The sequence below is a fragment of the Corylus avellana genome, chromosome ca4 (assembly GCF_901000735.1).
Source record: "Corylus avellana chromosome ca4, CavTom2PMs-1.0".
In the NCBI taxonomy this organism is placed as follows: Eukaryota; Viridiplantae; Streptophyta; class Magnoliopsida; order Fagales; family Betulaceae; genus Corylus; species Corylus avellana.
The window spans coordinates 30878431-30905145 of NC_081544.1; the positions used below are offsets into that span (position 1 = coordinate 30878431).

The 26715-nt window shown below is 38.1% G+C and overlaps 4 protein-coding genes across 6 annotated transcripts; 2 read left to right on the forward strand and 2 right to left on the reverse strand.

Annotated features, from left to right (window-relative positions):
* The first annotated feature begins 7223 nt into the window (after positions 1-7223).
* Positions 7224-9214, forward strand: LOC132179272 (UDP-glycosyltransferase 89A2-like). Its single transcript, XM_059591972.1, has one exon. The coding sequence runs from the start codon at positions 7620-7622 to the stop codon at positions 9027-9029; it is 1410 nt and encodes a 469-aa protein (XP_059447955.1). The 5' UTR covers positions 7224-7619; the 3' UTR covers positions 9030-9214.
* Positions 8982-14698, reverse strand: LOC132179271 (putative pentatricopeptide repeat-containing protein At1g13630). 2 transcript variants are annotated; one of them, XM_059591970.1, is made up of 5 exons: positions 14142-14698; positions 11650-13780; positions 11016-11131; positions 9292-9377; positions 8982-9065 (listed from the first exon to the last, which is right to left on the reverse strand). In XM_059591970.1, exons 1-2 carry the CDS (start codon positions 14593-14595, stop codon positions 11730-11732), a joined length of 2505 nt encoding a protein of 834 aa, XP_059447953.1. In that variant the 5' UTR covers positions 14596-14698; the 3' UTR covers positions 8982-9065; positions 9292-9377; positions 11016-11131; positions 11650-11729. The 2 variants fall into 2 exon arrangements, with proteins under 2 accessions (XP_059447953.1, XP_059447954.1); XM_059591971.1 differs by lacking the exons at positions 8982-9065; positions 9292-9377 and adding an exon at positions 10815-10891.
* A 2129-nt stretch (positions 14699-16827) lies between these two features.
* Positions 16828-19181, forward strand: LOC132179632 (uncharacterized). 2 transcript variants are annotated; one of them, XM_059592374.1, is made up of 6 exons: positions 16828-17279; positions 17829-17886; positions 17978-18061; positions 18623-18764; positions 18848-18918; positions 19078-19181. In XM_059592374.1, exons 1-6 carry the CDS (start codon positions 16877-16879, stop codon positions 19124-19126), a joined length of 807 nt encoding a protein of 268 aa, XP_059448357.1. In that variant the 5' UTR covers positions 16828-16876; the 3' UTR covers positions 19127-19181. The 2 variants fall into 2 exon arrangements, with proteins under 2 accessions (XP_059448357.1, XP_059448356.1); XM_059592373.1 differs by having other exon boundaries at positions 18848-19181.
* A 3505-nt stretch (positions 19182-22686) lies between these two features.
* On the reverse strand, positions 22687-26243 carry LOC132177302 (phosphatidylinositol 4-kinase gamma 5-like). Its single transcript, XM_059589565.1, has 2 exons — positions 25861-26243; positions 22687-25222 (listed from the first exon to the last, which is right to left on the reverse strand). The coding sequence occupies exon 2, from the start codon at positions 24971-24973 to the stop codon at positions 23045-23047; it is 1929 nt and encodes a 642-aa protein (XP_059445548.1). The 5' UTR covers positions 24974-25222; positions 25861-26243; the 3' UTR covers positions 22687-23044.
* Between the last annotated feature and the right edge of the window lie 472 nt (positions 26244-26715).

A 26715-nucleotide genomic window follows, 5' to 3' on the forward strand; every position in this document is an offset into this window, starting at 1 on the left:
TAATCTTTAACTTTCTCTAAATCAAATGTTGTATCTCAATTAGAATGACGTTTGAGTGGATCATAGGAGCCTAAACGAACAATTAGTACATATTTTGGAATTCACACCACTTATCTCTTTTAGAATTTTGAAAGTGCTTTTGGACAACAGAGTGGGCCAAGAACGCCTACCTCTTCCGCTCAAGCAAGAGCGTGACTACACGCTCATCTCTTTTTAACAAGCACTGCTAGTCAATAATGTCTGATTTTTTATTACCACGTCATTAAACTGTATGACAGTTGTGCAACAGCCTACCAAATAACATTACTCATTACTCGTTTTTTGTGACTAATGTATGAAAAGAAAAGAAGAAGAAGAGAAAAAAGAAGAGGAATGATGATGATGATGAATGGTGGGGGATGAAGAATAAAAAAGAGAAAAGGAAAATGAATGGGGTGGGTCTGGGTTGAAAGAGGAGAGGGGGGCAGCACATGATTGCATATTAGTGGTGACATTTTGTAAGCCATGAATGACTGGTAATCTTCCTTTTCACTGTTTGTTAAGCTCCGATCCGTCACTCAAGCGTGTTGATGGTAGAATTGGAAAAGCAGCAGCAATCATTTTCTTTTTCGGTGTGTCCTAAACGACCACACGTTGCTTCTTCCCAAATGTTGGCAAAGGGATGTTCTGTCATGTAAGTGCCTCTTGCGTCCATCCCAATTTAACATACTCACTCCACCATTTATTGGCTTACCGACAAGATATTCGTCTTGTCCATTGGATCTCTTTGGTTCAATTCTTATGAGATTTATATTTTCTCTTCCGTCTAATTCTTGCAAATTTACCACTAAGTGTATGAGTTCTTCTCTCGTTCAATTCAAATTCACAATTAGATTTGCCTAGAAAAATAATAATTACCCATTGATTTATTTCCCTTTTTCTTTTTTTTTTCTTGGCATTGTAATATTAAAGGTAATAATGATGATAAAAACTGACAGAAGACTGATAATAATAAATTAGAGAAATGCTAGAGCATCTACTTCGGTCCTTCTCGCATCCTTTTCTATCTTCTTTTTTTTTTTTTTTTTATATATATATAAAAATCAACTATTAGATATTTAGTATCATACATTCACTTAAGTGTGTCCTACAAATTTCATGGTTTATTTTTTATTTTTAAAAAATTATTAAAAAAAATTGTCTAATTAACGACCAAAGAAAAGAAAAAGGTGAATAAAAATCATTTACTTAATTCAAATTTCTATTTTCTCTTACCATTTACTCATGCAAGGTGTTACAAATCCATTGGCTCATCATTATGGATTCCTTAAAGAAAACAAGTTGTTCCCTGTACTAATTTTGGGGTGGCTGAACAGGTACTCCAGACTCCCAAACATTATAAGTGATTTGGTTCAACTTCAGTTTTTTTCTTTATTTATTTTCTTTGTCGGCTGTCCTATAGTTTTTTTTTTTTTTTTAAGGGTATTTTAAAAAATTAAAGTAAAAAATAGTCCAATGCGCCAAAAAATTTTCCGTCCGTTTAAAAGTAAAATGCTATAAATTGAGTGGTAATTAGACGGAACATACGTGTTATATTTGAAAGTTTGATCATATAAGTGCAAGAGGAGTGGTAAAAATAAAAGAAGCAAAGGAAGCTTGAGTTCGTATCATATTCCCCCTATATAAATTATTTGTCACGCTTTCAATTTTTAATTGATTATTAGCAATTAATTTTCTGGAAATCTGGAATAGTGTCTTGTCTAACAAGTTTGCATGCCTCGCTTTAAACTCAATTTTTATATATCCCATGAATAATATAAGTGGATGATGGATGGATGGACCCGCCCCCGATCCTCTTTGATTTGCTGGAGATGTGAGCATGCAATCACATCCAATCATATGGCCATCTGTCAGCCCAGGGGTAGCAGGCAGGCAGCCAGGCAGCCTTGTTGATTTTAAGTCTGCTTGTTTATGCTGAAAAAACCTCTTTCAGCAGCTAAACACACACCTCTTAATTTGCTTACACTTATTATTACCTTACTGCATATATTCAGAAGTGACTTGCCAACGTCTCATTCTATCAACGTATCTCCTTTAACAAAAAAGACAAAAAAAAAAAAAAAAAAAAGTAATGCTCAATTATATTTTTATTTTACAAATATTTGAATGTTGTTGGGAATAATTTCATCCAACCGGCCTTTCATATCTTGGCACCATTGGAGTAGAACTTACAAATCTAGTCAAATTAGAACTCTTTGAAGAATGTAGCACAATAGTCATACTCCAAGCCTAATTGAAGTTGGACTCAGGTCAATTCAAACTCTCAGCACTCCCACATTAAGTTGGAGAATGAGACCTAGTCAAAATATAACTTTACTTCTCAACCTATAAATAAGTCCATACACTAATGGTCTGTTTGAGATTACGTTTGAGACGCCTAAAAATACTTTTAACACTCAAAAAGTCCGTTTTGAATAAAAAAATATTCGTTTGGTAAAAAGATTAAAGGCACTTTTAGGGTCAAAAAGCCTAAAAATTGTCAAAAAGCACTTTTAATAAAAATTATTTTTGATTTTTAAAAACTCTACTTCTCAAACGCAATTTCAAACAGGCTCTAAATATAAAAGATAAACTGAATTATTATGCATTGAACATATTGTTTTTTCAGGAACTGACTTAGGCATCAGAGTTTCTTCGGCATAGACGCCGGCAAAACTTTTGACGCTCTTGCCATTTTGTAGCAATTGTGGGAACACGAGCGTGTTTTTCACACCATAGCGAAAACCGTTAGACTGAAAATTGTTCTAACAATTACAATATCCATTAATTTTAATTCAAAATCAATAATGTATATAGAATGGAAAAATACGTGTAAATTAACCACTTTTCACTCAAGATTGCATTTCGTAAAAGAATCATGGGCCAACCTGGCCGACTTTAGAGTTGAGGCCCATACTAATTCTTGTCCTATGGCATGCATGGGCCCATATTCAAATCCTGCCCGACTTTAGAGTTATATATGCAAATCCTCTCTTGTCCCATATTCCCTGCTTTATTATTTACTTTTGGTAATTCATATTCCCTGTTATTTATTGTTGGTGCAGAATCTTCAAAATTTAAAAATAAAAAGAAAATTTCTTTTAATTGGTGTGCATTTAAGTTACAACAAATACGTCTTCAGGATACAATAAAACTTAGAAAAAAATTTAACGTTAGATTGCGTTATTTCGCATAAAAACAAAATCAAAACAAAACACGCACCTCAGATTTTCTATTATGGCAAAAAGCTTAAGTAAAATACAAAGCTTTGAGAAAGATGGTAGTAAGAGAAATAATTCAATTTCAAAATTTGGCATTAAGTGGGCTTACACTCAAATGTAAACACCCAAACAGTGCTTTAACTTAAACTAATAGCTAGTTTGGTATGAGTTGTAATTTGGGAAAACAAATTCAAAAATACTTGTAATTTGTATTTGGTTTGGGATTTGCAATCAATGCTGGTGGCCATGTGGAAGGGAAGAGCATGGTTGTGGGTATATAGGGTGATTATGATTAAATAAATGGTGCAATTCCCAATAATGAAAGATAGTTGCGGTGGGTTGTTGGTTTAATCTGGCCCTTGTGAATTTACAAAGCCAGCCACACAGTCCTCTAGGGACACCCGACACCGGCCCACTGAAATGAGGTTATTGGAAGGAACGCTTTCGATCTTCTAATTCCTATGTTCAAAACCTGCACTACACTGCTTTTTATGATAATGGCACCCACTATTCATTAGATTTCACATTGGGCTCGCCTATACAAATAAATTTTGATCAGTTAATCGACTACTTATCTGGACAAATTGGTCATGCATAGTCTTTCACATTACAAGTATTAGTTAATTTACAGCAATTTAGGCAGGTAATTATTGTAATCCTTAGCTCTAATCACTTGCCCATATATGACTTGATATGATTTTTGTTTTGATGTTGTTTTTAATGAGTTGGGATCTCCGGTAAATAATAATGCTATCAAACAAACAATTGGGAGAGGCTTTTAATGAGATTCACGCACTATTCAAACTGGTTTTGATGAAATTTCTTTTAACTTAGGACAAAGTTTTCCTTCAAATTAGGTTGGAGAAATTTCCTTCAACGTAATCTATAAAAGTGACATGTGTCCCTTTAACATATAAGATGCACATGTTTTTTAAATAGCAGAGATAAAGTTGGAATAACTTTTATTATAAATCTATGTACATTTCACATGCTATTAAAAAAAAGGACATACGTTACTTTTATAGAGTAGGTTGAAGGAAATTCTTCAAACTCAGTTTGGAGGAAAACTTTGTCCAAATTTAATGTTTAGGTTCTTAGGTTAATGGATAGAGTTTTCCTCCAACTCAATCTATAAAAATGACATGTGTTTCTTTTTTTAATAACATGTGAGATGCACATGAGTTTTTAACAGTAGGGACAAAGTTGAAATAAATAATAAAAAAACTCATATGCATCTTACATGTTATTAAAAAAATTGACACATGTCATTTTTATAGACCGGGTTAAAGGAAATTCCTCCAATTCAATTTGGAGAAAAACTCTGCTCCTAAGTTAGTAGAATGATAATAAATTACTCTTAAAAATATGTGAAATATGACACTTGTCACCTATTGAAGTAGGTCGAAGAAAATTTCTTCTAAACTAATTTGAAGAAAATTGTATCCCTTTGAATAGGCCTTAGATTGTTCGAACACCTGCTTAGATAAATAACCCTTATTGGGAGCCGCTCATGGTCGTAATAGAAAATGCGTTGCAATCCAAACAAGAAATTAATTGCAGTCAATCTCGATACCCTTTCAACACCTATACTTTTACTTTCTCTTTGTATTTTCACGTACACCTTCAATTTGATTTATGTATTTTTGAGTGTACATCTCACTGAAAAGAAGAAAGAAAGGCATAGAAGTGCCCTAGCTAGCTAGCTAACTTCACCTTCCATATCGAGAAAAGCAGGGCAGTGAATAATAAAAAAAAACAGGCTACAGAGTTGCCAACCTCGGAGAACCAAGCAAAGGTCCTTCTCGTTGATCGCATGGCGGCAGACAGGCGCAAAACACACGTACCTTCCATTCCACGGCATCGAATGCACCACCCTGGGACCATTTTTATCGTGCAAATTAACTTTATTTTATTATTATGTTTGATTTAAATCAATCACATCGAGATTCTCGTATTGGGTAATCCAACTGACACATGGAATTACACAACTCTTCATGCATTTGTTTTTTTTGTTTTTTGCGTAAATTGCCTATATATATATATATATTTAATAACCAATCATTTCCATATTGAACGTGGAAATTAAAAGGCGGATGTTGGAACAAGACAGCGGTTCATCTCTTTGACTTGCATTCCTATTTGACTCCAACCAGATCTCTATAAAGCTATCAACTTCTGAATTCATCTATTTTTCTCTCCCTGCATTTTGAAACATACCCAAACAAGGAAGTTCAGCAACACAGAAATGGCGTATATGAAGTTTCAGTCTGCCTTTCTTTTTCTACTCTTTCTTTGTGCTGCATGGCTCTCCTTAGCACATTTAACAACACAAGGTATTTTTGCGTTATTTCTTCTACTTTTTTCTTTTTGAGGGTGCATGACATTTTCATTTTTTCTTTTTTCAAAGATAAAACTGCAAGCACAGAAGCCAATGATGTTTCAAGTACTGCAAAGGTAATTCCTTAGATATTTCGTTATAGTTTTTGGAATAATATATAGTATCTATTGGATTAAATATAATGGTTTCATGTTATTTACCATTTACCTGCGCGCAGGGGCTTCTGGAAAATGAAAGGGCTAGAGCTTTTTACATAGACAAGAGGATAGAGGGAAGGAAAATGGCGGCTGGGAATGTGAAGAAGGTATTAGAGAAGAAAGAGGATATTGGTGCAGTAGTTGGAAGGAAACCATCAAACATGTCAAGTGAAGAAGGAAAGAGGGGGTCAAATGTAGGATATAATAAGCAAAGGGTTAGTCGATTTCCTCAAGATCAGGTTGATAAGGCAGGTTTTGTCGCTTTCGATGCTGATTACCATGAACCAAGGCACCACCCACCTAAGAACAACTGATGAGGATTTATAAAGCTTTTTTTTTTTTTTTTGGAAGTCCTAGCTACTAAGAATGAGTGTTAACTGTTAAGAATAGTTATCATGTGATTTCTTTGATGCCAATTTTGAGATAAAGAGCTTTATATATATTAAGTTATGAATATTGAGGAAATTAAGTGATATATTCGAATCAAGCAAGTCAATTAATCGACTATTTCTTTGATTGCTGAGATGTATGTAAATGTCTCTATTTGTTTCTGTTGAAAATACAGGGGCATCCGCATGGGCACGCCCCTCCGCATACAAAGGTAGGCGACATAACAACGCCCAACTTGTAAGTTGGTAACTAGCTGGCAGAATGCATATCAGATATCTGACAGGTGTTATGTCCGTTACTTAGTTTTTTTGAAAAGAATAACTTTTGGCACGTTACTCCAAAAAAAACAATTTGCTCCCTCCTCATTACTTGGGCCACGCTATATACAGTACTCTCATATTGAATAGGTTGGGAGATGGATGAAAAAAAAAAAAACAACGTACTCACTTTTAGTATATTTTTCATTGGTGCTCTTAGGCTGTAGATTATGTGACTCCAGTAATTTATGGTAGTATATTCCACGCTAGGAGAAAGAAGAAATTCATTGGAGAATCATGTGAAATAATATTTGATTTCAATGCAAATAAAGTATTGTTCTATTCCGTTGCGCATAATTAATTTTTCTAATAGTTTCCTAGTAGATGAAGATATATGAAACTATATATGATTTTGAATTAAGTCACAAAATAATTAAAAGCATTTGTATGTTTTACCCAAAAAAAAGAGGAAACTAGCCTTCATTTCTTACTTAATTTTTAGAAAATAATATTTTCATATGACCAATAAAACAATAGAAGAATACAAGAAAAAACACCTGACATTTCGCCAACTAAAAAGCTAAAGCTCTCCCAATACTTAATCGTCTTGAGGGATAAAATTAAGATTTTTTGCGTGTAAATGGATCACCTACTATGTTAGTATATATATATATATATATTCTTTCTCTATATATGGTGTTTATGTAAAATAAAAGTGGACAAAAAATTCCTACATTTGCAACATACATTCCAAAGAGAAATTTCACAAAAGAAATGGATTGTGACCACCATTTTAATGTCTTCAAACGGCTAGAAAATATTTCCATCGTAAAAATTGGCAAGTTCATCATACTATTATTATTGAGTCGACTGTTGGACCTTCTCCGCTGGCTCCGACTGCGAAAGCTGGTACACAATCAGGATAGGATTCTTTTGTCTAGTTTGTGGCCCTCTCTTGCACTACACGTGTTACTCACTTCATCATACACGAGTTACAACACAAGTCTTTCTGCCCTACTCACAACAACGAATGGTTAGTTGGTTACCAATTTAAGTCAACGTCGTGCATTTTGAAGACACTTGGATTGTGACGTCATTTTCTTATATCATAATAATAATAATATTAAAGCCAGCCTACTAATTAACTGGTACTGGAGTCTGTCTGGGCAGAAGGAAGTCGTCTTCCACCTCCGGCACGATGAGTACACACATCCTGGTGTTTCCGTACCCGGCCCAAGGGCACATGCTCCCACTTCTGGACCTGACCCACCAGCTCTCCCTCCGTGGCCTCACCATCACCATCTTGGTCACCCCAAAGAACCTCCCCACCCTCTCCCCTCTCCTCTCCGAGCACCCCTCCATCCAAACCCTCGTCCTCCCCTTTCCTCCCCACCCCAGCCTACCCGAAGGCGTCGAGAACGTCAGGGACATCGGCAACGCTGGAAACGTACCCATCATCGCCGCCTTGCGCCAGCTCCACGACCGGCTTCTCCGCTGGTTCCACTCCCACCCGTCTCCCCCTGTGGCTATCGTCTCCGACTTCTTCCTCGGCTGGACCCTACACCTAGCCCACCAGCTCCGCATCCCCAGGATCGCTTTCTTCTCGTCCGGTGCGTTTCTGGCCTCCGTCAATGACTACTGCTGGCGCAATATGACAAGCGTTCCCGATTCTTCTACAGCGCTCGTTCACTTTCCCGATCTCCCCAGATCGCCGTCCTTCAAGGAGGAGCATCTGCCTTCCCTCTTCCGCATCTACAGCGAATCCAACCCCAACACGGCGTTCCTCAAGGATGACGTGCTCGCAAATACGTCGAGTTGGGGTTGCATTTTCAACAGCTTCGACGAACTGGAAGGCCCATACTTGGACTACCTCCGGAGAGTCGTGGGACACGCGCGCGTCTACGGGGTCGGCCCGCTGAGTGTAGTGGGGATCAATGACGGTGCCAATCGGGGCAACCCGGACTCCGATTCGGGCAACGACGTACTAACGTGGCTCGATGGGTGCCCCGACGGGTCAGTTCTCTACGTCTGCTTCGGGAGCCAGAAGTTGTTGAACAAACAGCAAATGGAGGCCCTGGCGTCGGGGATCGAGAAGAGCGGGACACGATTCGTGTGGGTGGTGAAAGCGGGCACGACCCAACAAGAGGCGGAAGGGTACGGCGTGGTACCGGAGGGGTTCGAGGAACGGGTGGCCGGAAGGGGAGTGATAGTGAAGGGGTGGGCGCCACAGGTGAGGATACTGAGCCACGGGGCGGTGGGAGGGTTTGTGAGTCACTGCGGGTGGAACTCGGTGCTGGAAGCGATAGTGGCGGGGACGATGATCCTGGGTTGGCCCATGGAGGCGGACCAGTTCGTGAACGCCAGGCTGCTGGTGGAGTACATGGGCGTGGCCGTGAGGGTGTGCGAGGGCGCCCACTCGGTGCCTGATCCGGCCCACTTGGCGGGGGTGATTGCGGAGTCGATGGGCGGGGAGAGTGGTGAGAAAGCGGGGTCAAGGGCACTGAGGGATAAGGCGCTTGAAGCGGTGAGGGATGGTGGGAGCTCTTCCAGGGATTTGGATGCTCTTGTTAAGGAGCTGGCCCTCCTCCGACCGAGTCACGACGCTTGAGGTGAAATCTCTGTCAAAGCTTCTGGACGTTTTTACCTGTCAAATGCAAATTCTTTGCAAAATCATTTGTATAACCATAACCATTCTTGCAAATGGTTATAATCGAACCCAAAAAGTAGCATTAAATAAATTCCTAAACAAATATAAGTGTGTGAGGACACGAAAATATGATTTTGTATCTTCAACGAGCTCTCTTCTATGGGCTACAATATATGAGTGATGAAAATCTCATGTTTGTCTTGAGGGAAAAAAAAAATCGTACCTAATCTACACGTCACATTTACAGAGCTACTAAGCTTCACCATTCCACCATTCGGAGTTGGTTCTCACTGAAAGTGGCTGCCAGACCTACAAACATAAGAGAAGTAATTGAAGAAAAAAAAAACCGACCAAAGCTTCAGCAACTAGAGTTTATACGATCAAAAAAACAGAGGTGAAACAAACGATCTATTGAGTTGTTTGTTACATGCACCGTCTGGCAAGTAAAATCAGCATAGTTTTTCCTTTTGCAAGTTATTGGCTCAGATGGATTACCCTTGAAGCCTGTGTGGTGCCACAAAATTCGGTGGCCTTGCAAAGGGAGATAGCCCTACAAAGCTCGTATCGAATCAATATAATGTAAAATACCTCTCTGTTATTATGCGTCTTCGGTGATGTCCTGGTTGTCCGTGGAAATGGTGGCCATCTCCAGGCACAAGCCAATAAGGATTTTGATTGTAATTTTCCTTGCAATCATCCGGGACAACTTGGTACTTGCGATATTTTGGCTCGGGACACATTTTATTTAGCAGTTTTTGGGATGTTAAATACCATTGAATCAATTACTTAGAAAGGATAACATTATTTTCATTATTTTTTTTTTTTTTAAAAAAAACATTAAATTCATATTTCAAGGGCAAACAAATGTTAATGACAATGAATTTTTAACCTCCACACCACCACGAAAAAGTTCCAAAATATGACACTAATATGCGTGTGCGTATGTATGCATGCCTAATTGAATATATGGTTTTCACTTAGAGAGCCCCTCCTACTAGGATGTGGTGTAAAACTCATTTTTACGGCATTCAATATAAATTTGACACATTATGTAAAAACATCAAATACAATGGAGATAAAAACACAGTATATTTAATTTAAATCAATCCCATGAACTTTTTCATTCATTCTAACTCAACGTCCATCACTCACCTCAGAGCCCTCAACACTAGAGTCTTCAAAACTAACTAAAACAGTGGATCCAATAGTTTTATCAATGGATATTTTGTCAAGAAAAATGAAAATTATTTTGTGCGAATGGTTATATTATTTACCTTCATAAGAGCTTTGTTATAATTATATGAAGGTAAATTATTTTGTGTTTGATAACCGCTGCAGGCTGTGTTAGCTCTTATGAAGCAAAGGAGGTGTTTGATATATGTTTAGTGCTTTTATGAAGGTAAATTATATCAAAAACCTCCTTTGCTTAGGCCCATTTCGATTGACACTCCCTCAGTTTTCAAATTTGCTGTTAAGACCCTAGTGCTACAACTCATTCCAAAGAGACTTCTCTCCATCACACTTTCCGTCTAGTTGGCAAACAGAAAAGCACGTGTCATGAGTCTCACATGCCACGTCACATAATTATTTTTCATTAGAAAAATAATAATATAAATAAAAAAAATAAAAACCAACTCATTTCGTCCACCCTCCTCCCAAACCACCCTACTCTCTCCACCACCTCCTCTGTTGCAGCTGTCGCATAGTTCGACAGCCTCCTTCCCCCTCCTTCCCCTCTTCCCAACTTCCCTTCCCTGCTCCAGCGGCCCGCAAGACAAAAAGTAAGGGGTCACTCAGGGACCATATGTTGACTAAAAAGGGTTCTACAAAGAGAAAAGTTTTATTTAAAGCAAAGTAAGAAACATTTCAAGCTTCAGAGACACAATTAAAACCAAAGAAATTTCAGAGCTATTAAAGACGCAATTTTAAGATATATAAACAGAGAACCTGATCTAATTCAGAGAATGAGGATGCCAAAGCGTGAAGCTGGTTGCTGACATTGAAATGCTGTAGCAAGATTTGAGCTTTTCCTTCACAAGAGTCTTGCGTCTTATCCTTCTCCCCTGAAAGTCCCATCATTCAAACTTAAGAAAAACCAAATGCTTCCTAGAGTCACAACAACTATAGAGAAACAGTTTCTTTTCCATTTTCTGATACAATTAGGCCCAAGTAATATGTGACACCCTACAAAGTTAGAGGGAGGAAATGATTTAGTTTTGGCTCTTGGACCACTGAAATGAAGTTTTTATTTTGTTTCTACTTTTTTCTAATGGAAAGAATATCTGATATAAGAGATTCATAAGGCGTGCTTTCCTGTTTTCCAACTGGACAGAAAGGGTGATGGTAGGGGTCTAGTTTGGAATGAGTGACAACATAATAGGTGTCAAATGGCAAAATTGAAAACTGAGAGGGCATAAATAAAAACAAACCTAAGTATAGAGGTGTATGTACAATTTAACTTTTATGAATATAAAGAGATGTAACAATGACATTTTAGAGGATTAATAACTACTTTCTAATTTAATAGTGTATTCAAAAAAAGTGACTAAAACAAGTATATGCAGGTGGTGTGATGTTATACCTCATGTACTGACTTCTCTATCAGCCATGGAACGGCTCTTTCTAATAGTGAGTTGCATTCAAATCATCATTTCCCATGGATTAATCAGGAAATAACCCAAATTTGATCATCTCAGCAAGTAGTTCAAAAACAGATTCGAGATCACCTTCCCGATGGAAAGCATTAAGCATCACCTCACAAATTTCTTGATCAGGCAAAATTCCATCAGATAACATCATACAGAAAAAATGTTTGGCTTCGTTTATTAGACTCCTTTTGCACAATCTATTGATCACAGCACTGTAATCTCTGATTGAAGTTTTAAACCCCTTCTCCACCATTTGACGAAAGAATATTACTGCCCTACTTACGTCACCCTTTACACAATGTGCCTTAACAATTGTGGTATAAGCAATTTTTGTCAAATTTATCTTTCGATTCACCAGAGAAAGAACTAGCCTGTCAGCATCCATCAGATCACCATGTACGCAAAGACCATTGATGAGGACATTATATGTGACAGGAGTAGGCTGCAGGTTATGCAGTAGCATCTCATTATGTAACTGGCAAGCTTTGGTCGTGTCACTAGCTTTGCAGAAACATTGGATGATAGTATTATATGTAATCTGATCTGGAGTCAGACCCTTAGCATGCATATCCTCAAGTAACTGGACAGATTCTCGCAACTTCCATTGTTTGCATAGTCCTTTAATAACTACAGTGTACGTGATATGAGTAGGCATTACAGCTTTTGCTTCCATCTCCCGAAGCAATTCAAGCATTCCTTGCATATCTCCTACTTCACAGTATGCATTCATAAGAGTGGTATAAGTTACCGCACTTGGAACCAATCGATGCAGCTTGATGGTATCCAAGAGACTTCGAGCCTCACCTAATTTATTGTTTTTGCAGAATCCATGAATAAGAGTATTGAAAGTAACAATACTAGGGGTAATCTCTTTTTCGGTTAATTGTCTGTATAACTGTACAGCTTCCACAATTTTACCAAGTTTGACATACCCATCCAACATAATATTATACAGAACTATATCCTCCACTGAGTCGCTAGCTATCAAATTATCAAAATACTTCCTTGCCTCTAATATATTTCCTGTCTTACACAGACCTAACAACATGGAACCATGTGTAAAATAATTTGGAAAGATTCTCCTCGAGCACATTTCCTCAAATAGTTGGATAGCCCTCTGGACTTCTCCTTTCTTGCAGAGGCCATGAATGAGGATAGAATATGTTATAGTATCTGGTTTCAATCCTACAGCTTCCATTTCATAAAACAATTTCAATGCTTCTTCAGCCCGTGCACTTTTACACAAACTGCTGAGCAATACACTGTATGAGATTATGCTCAAGTGAAAACCTCGAGAAAGCATCTCTTCCCGCAACTTAAGGCCTTCATCAATATTGCCTATCTGGCAATGCCCACATATCAGTATTGTATATGTAAGATCTGGATTAACCCCTTTAAGCAACATGTCTTGAATGACCTTCCAAGCCCCACTCATGAAACCAAGTAGACGAAACCCTTTAGCAAGAATTCTGTAGGTTACAGTATCAGCCTCTACACCATGGTTCTCCATGTCATTTTTGAACTCCAAGGCTTCTTCCATGGAACCTGCTATACATAGCCCATGAATAAGAATATTATAACTGTATGAATCAGGTACTAGTCCACACTTGAGCATCATACAAAAAAATGACTTTGCAACATCTACAAAACCCAATTTACAGAACCTCGATATGATGGTATTGAATGAAACAATGGAAAGTCCAGCATCCTTCCCTTCAGCATTCTGTAGGAAGGAGACTGCATCATGTAGCCTGGATTGCTCGCATAGACCATCTATAAGTATGGAATGAGTGTACTCATTCTGAGGAGTTCCGGTAACTTTGATTTCATTATGAACATCCCACATGGTTTCAGTGTGCCTCAAATTGTACAACAGACCGTTATATGTTTGTATTGATGCATGCAAGTTCAGATCTTTCATCTTGGCAAGAACGAAGAGGGCATCTTCAACCATTCCATATCTCGAATAAGTAAAACCCAATATATCCCATACCAAAATATTTGAATCCCAGACCCTGAAGTTATTCAAGAGCAGCTCACAAAGTGAAGGTGCAGAACCAGAGCCTACCAGAAATTAAAAGATATTTATAAAGAAAAAATTCAGACCAATCTCAATGTAACTAATTTAGGTGGGTGATCATCTTAAATAAAAATCCTATGTCAAAGCAATAAATTGAAGACATTGAATTGAGGAAAAACCAATAAAGTTTTCAGCTATAAGAAACAGAAAATTTCAAAAATTTCCTCTGCTCCGCTCCACCCAGCGCAGTACAAATTATAAATTGGTTGATTTTTTTTTTTTTTTGAATTTATACAAACCTAAACGTTACAGTAAGGGTTCAAGCTTTCAACTCAAGTTCCTTTCCCACAATTCATAGCTACCAAAAGATCCTTTTTTCCTAAAAGAAACAATGGAAAGCCATACCTTCCTCTTCCACCATTTGCTTTATGACCAACTGCAACTCCTTGAACCGTCTTTCCCCTGCCAAAACATGCGAAACAACAAACCACGAAACCCTCGAGTGCCGAAACCGATACCAATCCTTCAACAAATGGAAGAAACCCACCGCAAACTCCGGGCTCTCGACCCTCAAAACATCGATAATCTGATCCACCTGAGGCCAATCCAGCGTCAAAACCACGGTACGAAAATAATCCCCGCCGAGAAACCTACTCAAGCCGAAACTCCTCAACCCGGAGAGAATTTCTCGGACGGTGTCTGTAGGGTTTGGGACAGCAGAGGGAGTGGTGGGCTCGTCGTAGAGCTTTGCTGTGGAGACCGAGGATTTGGTGAAGAAGAGGGAAGAGAGGGGGGCGAAAATTCGGGACCTTGCTGGGAAATGGAGGGGGTTCTTCCATTGATGGAAGTGTTTGAGCATGGACTGGGGGCTAGGGTTTTAGGAGAAGCAGTCGTTCACTTTTCTGTTTGTTTCTCGGGAAAATTTCGGGAATTGAGAGGTGGAGAGGAATAGAGGGGTTTGGAATTTGAGGAATAGTGTGAGGGTTTTGGGTGGGTGGGGGTGGGGGAGAGATTAGGGTTTTAGAGAGCCGTTGGTTTCGCGGCAATTTTGAAGGCTAGAGAGAGAGAGAGAGAGAGAGAGAGAGAGGAGAGAGTTTTCGGGGTTAGGCTAATTTGGGGCGGATTAAGTCAAAGACGGTGTCGTTTTAATCTACGATTGTTTTATTCACAGTACTTGCAAAATACAAACATAGAAATATTTTGCCTTTCTATTTTTTTTATTTTTCTAATATTTTTTAGATGATATATTTTGAAGTAAACTCATTAATTATCAACAAGTCAGAACAGTACCAGCTGATTGATTGATCAAGAGAGCTAGCTAGAATTAAAAGAATTATAACATTGAGTGTGGTTTGGTTTACATTGCGCATTACAATTGAGCAATGTGACCTATTTACAGGGAGATTATGGTAGGTGAGGCAAACTAAAAAAAGTTGTAGGAAACTTAGGACACGTCTACAATAAAACCAACACTTACTCTTTAAAAATTCTTTTGAGATAAACGATTAAACGGTAATTCAACATAGCATCAAAATAGTAGTCTTAAACATATGCTTTAAATATTTCACGTGGGTTCCGTGCCGTGCCGTAGCTTAATGGTTAGAAAGGGAGTTTAGTAAAGAAATAAGACACAACACCTTAAACATTTGACACAATGATGGATGGCATATCTCTGTCTTGCAGGCAACAGGTATGCCTCAAACCTTGAGGACAAAAGAGTAGGAGTTAAGAATAAAGCGGACCCATTACACTTGCCATGAGACAAACACAGCAACTAAAGGAAAAAGAGATATGATTAGGGTTTCCTCTAAGTGGTGGGGGAGTGCCATTCTCATTTCTCACCCTCTTTACTTACTAAAAAAGGGGGTTTTCAGCTGGGATTTCTCTGTCTTTCTGCGGAAAAAGAAACATCTTAGTGATAATTAGAGAGAGCATATAATTATTGAGTTCTATATTCAACCAACCCTTTTCAAATTACTCTGCTTTGGTCCGTACCCAAATGGGAATCTCAATCTCTCATGGTGGTAAAAAGCTTAAATTAGTCGCCATGAATCACCAATGTACTTTTAATTACTATTACTCTGCCTTTCTAGAAATTCAATAGTTCTTCTTATCTTTTTACTTTTTCTACTGTGTCTTCTCTCCATTTACCACTCATGAGCTTGGGGGATATTGTTTAGAGCATGCAAAGTCCGGGAATATTCTCCTACAATTGTGATAGATGTAAGCTACTTAATTGAATTCACATGATAGGATAAGCCCTAAGGAGAAAAAGGAGATCTTTTATGTCATCAAAAGTGTATAAATGATTTCATTAGGTTAAAATCACCACTTTGATAAAAAAAAAAAAAAATGATGAATTCAATCGTTTAGTTAATTTTCTAAAACTCATTTCCTCACCAATGAGCTTAAACTTAAACTAATGTTATTTTGTAGTCTTCCATTCTTCTTCCATCCAACATTTTTTTAAAATCAGTCATTGAATCTGTAAGACCTACACCTTCACCCATGTGGATCGTAATGACCGACTCTTAAAAAAATTGGATGAAAAAAGGACTGAAGAATACAAAATGAACTTTCACTTAAATTGCCTCCTCAATAAGTAAAATCGAACACGTATAATACGACTTTAACTAAAATGAGGGAATAAATTAGCCTTATTATCAAGTTATGATATTTGTATAACATTACACTAGTACTAAATAACATTACTCATTAGTCAATTAGTTCCCATCTTTACGTTAGATAGATTGCTCTCTCTTTCTTCTTTTTTCTTTTTGTTTCTTTTTTAGTATTGGAAAGAAAAGGAACTAAAAGATCCTTCAATTGATATTCTATAAATAAACCAGATGGGACCATATACTTTTGTAGTATCTTTTTCAAGAGATTAACCATCAATTAATATGTATATATACTCATATATATATAAATATATAGATTTTGCTTAAAAACTAAGTAGCAAGTATTCATCCATAATTGTGAAGCTCACATTTCACCAACCAACGTAAAAGTAGTGCTTGTCTTGACACCATCTCTTTTTAAAACCCCCTGATCATGATCAGATTTTATGCATCTCAACCCACCTTTACATCTACCCCAATTAAAACAAGAAAACAAAAAACTTCCTTATCTTCTCCAGCATGTCTAGAGCAAATGTGAGAAGACATGTTCTGGAGAAGAACAAAATCTTGAAAGAAAAAGAGAAGCCATCACACAACATTCTATCTAAACACCTTAAGAGAATTTACCCAATTGGGCTTCAGAGAAGCAGTTCATCATTATCCTTATCATCTGTATCTTTGTCTTTGTCACAGAACTCAGTCGACTCTTCTGTTACTGATTCTACCATCCCACTGGATCAGAAGATTTCTTTAGCATTACGACTAATTGCACCACCTGAAAGAAGAGAATCCCCAGTGGATAAAAACCTGCAACCGGCTGAAAGAAGAGAAGCCCCTCTTGATAAAAACGTGCAACAGCTAAGTCAGGATACTTGTTCTGGGGAATTGATCAGCAGGTGTAACTGGATTACAAAGAACAGTGGTAAGTTTTGGTCTTGTAATTTATCTATATATATGTGTGTGTGTGTGTGAGAGAGAGAGTGGAGACGTTAGATCTCAAGGATAAACAATTTTTTAGGGTCACGACTGCAGGTGAAGTTAAAGCTCGAGTTTTTACCCTATAAACACTTTGCACGGTGTTTCCCAAGATCCATAATACCCCAGTTATGTAAATATATATATCTGGACTCAACTTATTGCATATGCAGGGATCTGCAATAGGAAACCACATACTTACATTGCAATCCCTGTAGATTAAATGGGATGTGATAAACAAGTTTAGTTCTATGTGAGTTTTTATCATGCCTAAAATGGCGGCTGTTTTGTTACTGCAACAATGATATAAAAAATATGTAACAATGGCAAAAAAGGTACCATCTGTCCTGTCATGGGATGGAATGGCTATTCGAAGGTAAGTTCTCAATCAATTTCCGCCCACTGTACTAATAATGGTATGATACAGAAATTCAACGAAATTCTACATATATAGAAACTGATGTGATGTTGTATCTCTGTATATATATATATACAGATAAAGGTTATGTAGCGTTTCATGATGAGTGCTGGGGAGTTCCAGTTTACGATGACAAGTAAGTCCTTTGTAATTTTTAATCAAAGTCTGCAGCTAATTTACAGAGTGATCATATGCCAACCTTTACGTTGTAAATTACATATGAACAGCCAATTGTTTGAGCTGCTTGCACTCTCTGGTATGTTGATGGACTACAACTGGACTGAAATCCTGAAAAGAAGGGAACTATTCAGGTAACAGTGTTTATTTATGCTGGCCTGTCTGTTTGATTAATTATTTTCTATATATTTTTCACCCATTCTCTTCTTTATTTAGATGTTTAAATTCATTCATTTTTATCAGTTTTAGGTTTTAGATTAAGTGGTGATAGCATAATATGAGACCAAAAGTGCTGATCTACTTTAAACATCAGATTAAGTTTTTAAGATATATGGTGATTTAAAAACCATATTTACGTACTTTTTACCTTTTTTTCTTATAAATAGAGACACATTTTTATATTATAGATCACAGTTATAAATTCAAACCCTAACTGTCTTCATAGATCCCAGTTATATATTCAAGCCCTAACTGTCTTCATCAATCTTCCTCTTTTTCTCTCTTCTGTATATCCTATTATATTTTTCTACAGTGCCATGCATCTCTACTAACTAAATGTACAATCTTACAACAACTCGTTTTACTAATATTAAATAGCTAGCTAGCCTAGTTGTTAGAGCAATATTCATGTGGTTGAAGGGTTGAATAGCTTATATATGTAAATATATATATTTGGGTTTGTATTTATAACATAGAGAAGCTTTTGCTGGATTCGACCCAAATATTGTGGCCAAAATGGGGGAGAAAGAGATTACAGACATAGCATCAGACAAAGCAATAATGTTAGCAGAGAGCAGAGTAAGGAGTATAGTAGACAATGCCAAATGCATATTGAAGGCAAGTTTTCTCACTTTCTGTCACATGCAATGAATTGAATAGGGTTGCTCATTGTACTTAATTTTCTCAACTTAAATGTGTAGATTGTGAGGGGATTTGGATCGTTTGGTAGCTACATGTGGGGTTATGTGAACCACAAACCAGTGATCAACAGGTACAGATACCCAAGAAATGTTCCTCTGAGGACTCCAAAAGCAGAAGCCATTAGCAGGGATTTGCTAAAGCATGGATTCCGGCTGGTGGGGCCTGTGATTGTGTATTCCTTTATGCAAGCTGCTGGTTTGACAATCGATCATCTTGTTGATTGTTATAGGTACACTGAATGTGTAGGCCTTGCTGAAAGACCTTGGAGGCACATCTAATTAACATGCATTCATTATTTCATATCTATTTGTACTAATTAAATTCTGGCCAATATTTATATATTTTTATACATATAATATATATATGTATAGTTGGTGGGCTTCAATAAGAAGTATTTGCTCTAGCTAGCTATGATCATCACGTTAAAGTTATGCATGAAAGGGAAATGAGGACCAAAATTGGATGTTGAGATGTATCCTTTTGTGGGGTTTTGTTCTGCTACCTTTACTTGCCTAAGAATCGTTCCATTTACATATGCAACTTTATTTGACATCAATCAAGAGCTTTTCTGCTTTCCATACGCTCCAAAACTACTTGCCAAACCCCAAACACAATCATGTAGACGATCGAGTAGGTTCACACATGAAGCCTCGATTAGTGGGCCAATTGTATTAAGACTAATTTATTATGACTATTAAACCAATGATCTAATAACTAAACAACAAGAGATCTATAGTGGCAAATTATGAGTGGTTATAATTTTTCTAAACCATAAAGGGTACTCTAGTCTAAGGAAAAAGAAAAACAAGCAGCAATATGTCATTTGCTATTATCTTTGTTGTCATGTTTTCTTCTTCTTCTTTTTGTTAGTATAAAGGCTGTAGTTGAAGCTTGCCAGCGATTTAGGCTGGAGTGCAGTTAAGAGTACTACAATTCTTTTACAAATTGAGGTGAAACTCCATAATTTGGAAAATAATGAAACAAGTTGTCGGTTTAATTAATTATTAGTTGACGTGCAAACCATAAAGTACTCTTAATCATTTCACTAATCATAAACTGTAACATCAATTTATAAATGACTCAAAATAAAAACTGTTATATCCAAATATTTTGCTTCATAGGCTTGTAGCTCCAAAATGTAAGGTAGAAGCCCAAAGTTTTTCCAAATAAAAGTCCATTGGAGATTCTAATTGAGTTACTTAGGTGATTCCCCATCAGAATTAGAAGTTGTAGCCCAAGTTCACGAGTCCAAATAGGCCCATATATATGGTACTTATGGCACCTACTTTATCATAACCCAATCATGGGCTACAAGCTGCATCAAGAAATCTGTAAATCAACTATATGTTGTTAATTTATGAACAACTTCCAAATGGTGGTTCAAGGACTTCTCCTGCCTCAAGATGTTGGGAATGGAAACTTTCACCAGCCATAAACAAACTTTAAATGCTAATTTCGTTCCTGATTATGGCTATACCACTGAAAGCCTTTCAAAATAATGGATATCGTATTTGTCAGTAAGATATGCCATTGCAAAATAATGGTAATTGGCGCAGGCTACGAAGACCACCTTTGACTAACTTTACTTTGTTTGGTTGCACGGCTCGAAAACACTTAGCTTGTGGTGACCGCACAACCACTTGTCTCTTTTTTTATTATTATTTTTTTTTTATGATGATGAAAAATTGGTTTGATGTGTCAATGAGGTAGTAATTCAATATAACATGTGTCTGATGTAAATTAACTAGCGAAGACCACCTTCGACTAAATTTACTTTGTTTGGTTGCACAGCTCGAAAACACTTAGCTTGTGGTGACTGCACAACCACTTGCCTTTTTTTCATTTTTTCTTTTTTAAAATTTTTTTTTTTATGATGACAAATTGGTTTGATGTGTCAATGAGGTACTAATTCAATATAACATGTGTCCGATGTAAATTAACGGGCATAAACACGTCTCTTTTTTTTTTTTTTTTTTGGATATGATAGGGCATGACCACATGTCACTAGCAACGTTTTAAAATTTAATAGAAGAGAGATGGAATAAGCTACTTAATAATGATGTGAATCTTAAAAAGGGGATTTGATAAAAAGGTAAAATCTCAAAAACTAGGTACAATAACATTTTTCCCTAAAAGTAAAAGAGTCCTGAGATGAAAACTGTTTATTTATATTCCAATTTCACCAAGTAAAAACTCAACCTCAGCAGACATGGTAAGATGTTTAATCAGTTTAGAGTCAAAATTAAAAAATCTTTACCAAACTTCATTATTTTTGCTTCAAGATGTTATGAAGGAACAGACAAAGGGACAAATCTGAGTCCCCACCTTTGTCTGTCCATGCTCCTCCATTGATGCATCAATATATCTTGCATTACAAACCTACAAAGACATTCATGAACCCCCACACCTCAGAGACAAGTTGCAGTATAAAACAAAACAATTCAAATCAAAGATAAGGCAGCCACGTCCACCTCACTCACTGTGCTGCAGACTAATATATATTATATATATATATATACTCTCTGCCAATACAATATTCTCTTTAATTCCTTCATGTTAACTCTAGTCAAATTAAGCACCTATTCGTACACCTAAAATATAGGGAATTTTTCAGCTCGCAAAGAAAAGTTAGATGGAAACCTTCAACAAACCTCTCGAGTCTATCCTCAACGTAGATAACTTCGACTGCTACCGTAAGTATGAAGTTTGTTGTTGCAGTCGCCAGTCACAGACAGATAGATAGCCCCCCACCACTGAAAGCTACCCTTGCCACCCATCTTTAAGCAAGCTTCTTTGATATATATGCTTGTAACAAACGGGCTCCTAGATTCTGAAACACACTCAAGTTCCCCCTTTTTAGCAGAATCCTTAGCTATTACTCCTTTATTCTTAATTCATTATTAGGAGTCGGCATCCCAGACAAAAACATCAGCAAATTTCCAACACTCATTTGCCAAATATAGCAAAACCCAAGAAGCTTCTGATATCAAAAGCACAAACTGCAGGAAATCCGCTGGATATCTACAAGAAAAACAAACTAAAAAGAAAAACTCGTACGTGAGCATAGACGGACTCCGCCAAGTGGTTGAGGGGCCAGCCCTTGAAATTATATCGGTCCGATGCTTCGTGGGACCGGAAAAATATGGTAGTGTTCCTCTGTTCAAGTGTTCTGTATAGGTTGCTAATATCTTTCTTGCCTCGTATGTCAGCATTGACAAAGGCTGTTTGTATTCCTTCTCCTGAGTTGTTAATTTGAACAAAGCATTAAAGCATGACATAAACAAGACTTGCGTCTTTTTCATTACCGACTAAAAAATACATCCGACAAAATTTAGACGGCGGCGGTGGGCAGGCGGGCGCTGCTTGTTTTTGTGGAATTCATTTCTTTGCTAGTGATTATGATAAGCACTTGAGTTTGGATACAAGACATCACTATAAGCAATCGATTACATACATTTTTTATAGATTAACAAATTTATTTATTTATTTTCCCTTTGTTTCACTCATTGCAATCCAGTTAATGATAAGATAGGCCTCCACCAAGGAAGAAAAACTTGAACATCTTAACCAATAAACAAGCAAAATCCATTATGAGATGAGATCCCACTTCCCTGGGAAATAATTACAGGCACTTGCAGTCTTTCTGCACGCTGAAGTTGAAGGTGAAATTGACTACTAATTTCATTCCACAAGAAAAAGTAAGAAAGCAAACTTGACCGGACCCATTCTCCATCATGTGATTGTTAATCCAGTGTTTATCCACCAAAGCTCCAGGATAAAGATACAAGCCAAGACAAATAGAGGGAAAACAATAGTGAAACACCATTTCTCTGATAAGTCGAAGAAACACAGAAGACTATATTCACATCATTTTCTTTTTTGGAATGGCATTCTACAAATTATTTATAAAACAAGTCCATATGGAGTGGAAGGAAAAATAAATTAAAAAGAAAAAAAGAAAAAAAGTAAAAGAAACGAAACAAAGGAATACACCAAATTCTACCCAGCTCACAAGTTGGTTGTTACCAAAAATATTTACAGCAACCACTAATACCGTTGCTCCCAACTAGAAACACTGCCTGCAAGAAAACCCATAAACCAAACCTATCCTAACAAATCCTTCACCCCCACAACTACAAGCCTACAAAGTCTTATTATTCTTTCCTCTCGGTCAAGCAACTACAGGAATCTCGATCTCAAAACTGGCACGAAGTACCAAGCCTCTGCCTCTGCCTCTGACCTATGGTCACAGACTTCCGTTTCTCAAAAGCTGGGTCCAGCAGCTCTTGAAACTTCTCCAGAAATATTGTCCACTCATCATCACTCATGTCTGCCAGCTTCACGAAGCTCATGCCTGCAGGAAGCTGCTCATTTGCGCTCCTGTGTGCAGACGATGTACTGGATAAGTAGCCATTTTCAAGTTTTGATCCAGCATGTTTCTGGAGCTTTAGATTCTTCTCGCCTAAAACGGTATACTTCAACGACATGGAAAGCTTTGACATGGTTGGGATCTTTTCAGGAGCTGGCAGAGTTGCAATTCCCTCTTGCTCTTCTTCTCCTTCACTTTCCTCATCCTCCTCCTTGATGCTTTCCTCTAGTGTAGATAGTGAACGGCGGCCATAACCACCCACCATTCCAGTTTGGAAAGGTGCTCTTGTCATATAATCATCTAGTGCGATCCTTGGGCTAAACTCTGGCTCCAGTTCCTCACAGTCTAGATAAAATTGGAAATCCTCAGTTATAGAATCAGCTTTAGGGGATAACACCTCATCTGCTAGGGTCCTCCTTGCCTCCATGCACACAACCTCGAGTTCACTGGGTTCCTCCTCACCGCGGCGGAATTCCCTACTCATCATCTCACCAATTTCAGCAAGGCAGAGACCAAAAGCAGCAGCCTCCTTGAGGAAAATGGTGCAGAGAACCAAGACTCGGAGACAAGCCTCTCGAATCATGGGAAGTTCCATACGCAGCATCTCACATTCCCGAACTGGGTCAAGATTTTTTATGTACTCAAGCTCATCCTCTGAAAATGGAATTGAAGCCTGAGGCCAATGAATCCACTCAAAATATGGATCCTCCAAAGTTTCTGGCAGGCAAAGGCCGTGATCAATAGGAATGAGCTCCACCTGACCAAACCTCCCAACACCATCAAGTTTTCTAACTAAAAGGTTTCCCGCATGCCTGTCTGTGTTAAAAATCCTAATGTCTAAGATCCCAATACGATGCACAGCCGAAACTGGGAAACTGGAGGTCCCATGATCACTGGCATCAAAATCATGAGGGATGAACTGTTGGAAAGATGCAATCTTGCTTACCAGCTTTTTCTTGTGAGGCTTATTCCCATTCACCCCATCATTGACATTGAAGATTGAGTGAGTGATCTTCACAAGGGCGGTGGGAGGCACATTTGCAAAGTGTTCAAAGTCAAGAAGGTAAGCCGCAACTTCTCTGAAACCCGTCTCCCCAACCCGCACCGAACGCTTCAAACCTGGTTGCCCAAGAGCTTTGCCAACAAAGCCTTTTGGGTTGTTTGGCGCAAAAGGTTCTTCATCTGTAGGCTTCACAATTGCAACACTCTCACCTCTGCTATTCCTAAAATAGTATGCACCGCCAAGTCCACCATGAACAAGAACAGGATCAACACCTATCTTAATTGCCTTCACAATGTCCTTGACCAGTGGTTTCATTTTAGTAAAGCGATTTGACCGGCCTAATACCTCAATGGGACTGCTCTGATCTCTCTGCTGGATATCCCTCCCAGTGGGAGACAGGCAAGGGGTTGACGAGCTTCTATGCATAAGATTCCGTGTAAGAAGAAGAGGGCAATCATTTCGTACGGCACTAAGATCATTCTTCAACACCATATCCCCAAAAGTGAGTGAGCTCTCCTCGGTCGGGACATTAAGGGCAAGCTGCAACCTCCTCTTCACGGTATGGGCATTGTCACAGCGATCTAATTCCATCCCCAAAACACACCCAGTTTCAGTTTGCACAAAAACCCGTCTCCTCCCAGCAGGCTGTTGTTTCCCATCCATTCTCCTGTTCCCATGGCACTCCCCAAGCGGACTCTTAAAGATTGCCACTGCCATCTGGGTCTGAACAGGACTGTCCAATTCACGAGACATTAACGCAGCCGGCAACAGAGGTGGCAGTGGAAGAGATCTCCTTCCCTCCCAAGAAGACACCCAACTCCAAAGCCGACCGCGATCGTTCGAGAGCAGAGCAAGTCTCCCCAACAATCATCAATCAACAAACTCAAATTCAAATCCCACCCAAGATTCTCTAAGAACCAAAACACAAAACAAAGGGAGAAACGAGATGTAGCTCGATGCTAGCTACATCCAGGGAGCCATTGCGCCAAATAATGCGAGAATCTGCAAAAGCGATTACAACTGATTCAAAAATAAATTCTAACGGTATCAAATAGCACATAAATGGCCAAGTCACAGTAAGAATCTGAGTCTAAATTAGCAATTCACTTAATTTGGACTAAGATCAACAAAACTCTTGACCCATTTCCAAAAAAAAAAAAAAATCGAAAATGAACCGATGCGCGCTACTGGTTTTAAATAAGGCAGGTCTGAAATCTTCGCCAATCTAAAGAACCGTTCAGATCTCGGAACCGCAAATACATGCAGAACCTCTATCGACTGTCGCACAAGAACCTCCGAGCATTTACTTGATTAAAATTGTCTTATCTCCAAAACAAATCCTCTATTACTTGAACAACCACCAAGTGCAGAAAACGTAAGGAAACTGCAAAAACTGGACACTAAAGCGGATATTTCGATAAAATCGTCGAAGCTACGTTTGGTCACGGAGAGAAATGTAAGAAAAGGGAATGTCTCAGGTGGCCCCAAAATACAGCTTTTGACGACATTATTTCGATACCATCAGAACATATGGATATCTTCAGAATCAAATTGGGGGAAACATTGTGGGAAAATTTCTGTTAACGTTGTTGAGACCTCCGAAACCCTGAATAGAGAAAAGAAATGTTGGAGAGACTTACCAGAATGAGAGATCTGAGCGACGCCGGCCTTTAGAGGACCTTTCAATTTGACGAAGAACCCAAACGGGGCTAAAGTGCCGAGTCAGAGGAATCAGAAGGGTGGTTCAAGGGCAAGGAATCGGTCCCAGTTGACTCGGGGGTCGGGAGAATTATAGCCCTCCAATCCACAAGCCCTTTGTCTCTGTTCCTGTCTTTGTTCTACTGCTCTCTCTCTGCGCTTTCTGTGTGACTCGCCCTCTGCTTGTTCTTTAACTCAGCGCGTAAAGCCCGGTTAAAAAACTAACCCTGGTTAGAAACCTGACTCCTCACTCTCTCTCTCTCTTTCTTGCTCTCTGGTTTATGCCTAGGTTGTGATTCGACGAAGGCTCTAGAACACGTATCCGGGGCCGCTGGATCTGGAAGCGGTGAGTAAATCTGGGACGTGAGATGGGTTTAAATGTGGGGATTGTGTGGGGTGAGGGGAGAGAGGGATGGGTTGGGGACGTGGAGATAAAGGATTGGACAATGACGTGGCGGGTCACCGTCGGGTGTGTTTGCAATTTCTTTGCCGATCCGATAGTCGACTAATTTATTAGAATACCGCATTCACCCCTCACTCAGGTCCGTAAAATGTGTTAAAATTTTTTCTAGTTTATTTGAGCAGAATAATATCATATTATTTAATTAGTTAATTCATAAAAAAAATGAGGGATGAAAATATATTTTTAATATAATTAATTAGATATTATTTAATTTAAATAAATTTGAGAGAATTTATGTTCCACGTCGAATGGCTTAATAGGTATTTTTAAAAAATCGCAGTTTTTTATTTTGGAAAAAAAACAATTTTCATCAAAAAGTATACACTAAAAATAT

Coding starts and splice junctions, on each gene's coding strand:
- LOC132179632 (XM_059592373.1), top strand. CDS start 16,877: ATGTCTAGAGCAAATGTGAGAAGACATGTTCTGGAGAAGAACAAAATC. Junction 17,280..17,828: donor CTGGATTACAAAGAACAGTG/GTAAGTTTTGGT, acceptor ATATATATACAG/ATAAAGGTTATGTAGCGTTT. Junction 18,765..18,847: donor ATGCCAAATGCATATTGAAG/GCAAGTTTTCTC, acceptor TTAAATGTGTAG/ATTGTGAGGGGATTTGGATC.
- LOC132179272 (XM_059591972.1), top strand. CDS start 7,620: ATGAGTACACACATCCTGGTGTTTCCGTACCCGGCCCAAGGGCACATG.
- LOC132179271 (XM_059591970.1), bottom strand. CDS start 14,595: ATGCTCAAACACTTCCATCAATGGAAGAACCCCCTCCATTTCCCAGCA. Junction 13,781..14,141: donor GCAAATGGTGGAAGAGGAAG/GTATGGCTTTCC, acceptor AATTTCTGGTAG/GCTCTGGTTCTGCACCTTCA.
- LOC132177302 (XM_059589565.1), bottom strand. CDS start 24,973: ATGTCTCGTGAATTGGACAGTCCTGTTCAGACCCAGATGGCAGTGGCA.